This window comes from Colobus angolensis, unplaced genomic scaffold (assembly GCF_000951035.1).
Source record: "Colobus angolensis palliatus isolate OR3802 unplaced genomic scaffold, Cang.pa_1.0 Scaffold698, whole genome shotgun sequence".
Lineage (NCBI taxonomy): Eukaryota > Metazoa > Chordata > Mammalia > Primates > Cercopithecidae > Colobus > Colobus angolensis.
This window is the reverse complement of record NW_012120687.1, coordinates 113,085-113,764: the sequence shown is the minus strand read 5'-3', so window position 1 is coordinate 113,764 and position 680 is coordinate 113,085. Positions and strand designations below refer to the sequence as shown.

General features: G+C 50.0%; 1 protein-coding gene across 1 annotated transcript in view; it reads right to left on the bottom strand.

Moving 5' to 3' along the window:
• LOC105500881 (pleckstrin homology domain-containing family B member 2-like) overlaps positions 1–464 on the bottom strand; it is a gene marked incomplete at its 3' end in the record, with an annotated part of 22,250 nt that extends 21,786 nt beyond the window's left edge. The window contains exon 1 of the mRNA XM_011926558.1: positions 414–464. Coding sequence (XP_011781948.1) covers positions 414–450 — 37 coding nt within the window. The remainder of the gene's footprint in view (positions 1–413) is intronic.
• Positions 465–680: the final 216 nt, after the last annotated feature.

The window sequence follows — 680 nt, the reverse complement described above, 5'->3', positions numbered from 1 at the left end:
TGCCTGTAATCCCAGCTACTCAGGAGGCTGAGGCAGGAGAATTGCTTGAACCCAGGAGGCGGAGGCTGTGGTGAGCCGAGATCGCACCACTGCACTCCACAACAAGAGTGAAACTCCGTCTCAAAAAAATAAATAAATAAAGTAAAACAAAATAAATAAAGCACGCCAGTGAGGAGAGCAAAAGCAGCAGGGACTGCCATTGTTTCCTGGTTCCTATCAACTCAGCAACCAAGGAGGAGCTTGGTGGTGTGCAAGACAGTTCACAGAGATCTAGGGATGTCCAAGGGAAAACTCAAGGCCACAGCACTCATAAAACTTTGTTATTTGTTTTTAAACATGATCGGCTTTAAGCAAACAGAAACAGACACTGCCCTTCGGCAATGCCGATCGCAGGCCGCACATCCTGTACTCACTCTGCCGCAGCAACCAGCCACTCTTCACAAACGCCATCTCTTCACCTACAGAACAAGAACAGGCAGGTTCAAAATCATACCCAGAAAGAGAATAACCTGTCTGGCCGAGCCTCTATCCTTACCCCCTTCAGATCAGCTGAGGAAGAGCCAAGGCCATTTCAGCTCAGTGCCCCCCTGGCATTTAACAAACACCTCCTCAGTGGGGTTCATGTGCCCTGCACTCTATACCCCCTCCCTTCCTCCCACACTAGCCTGCAGCCTCAGCAC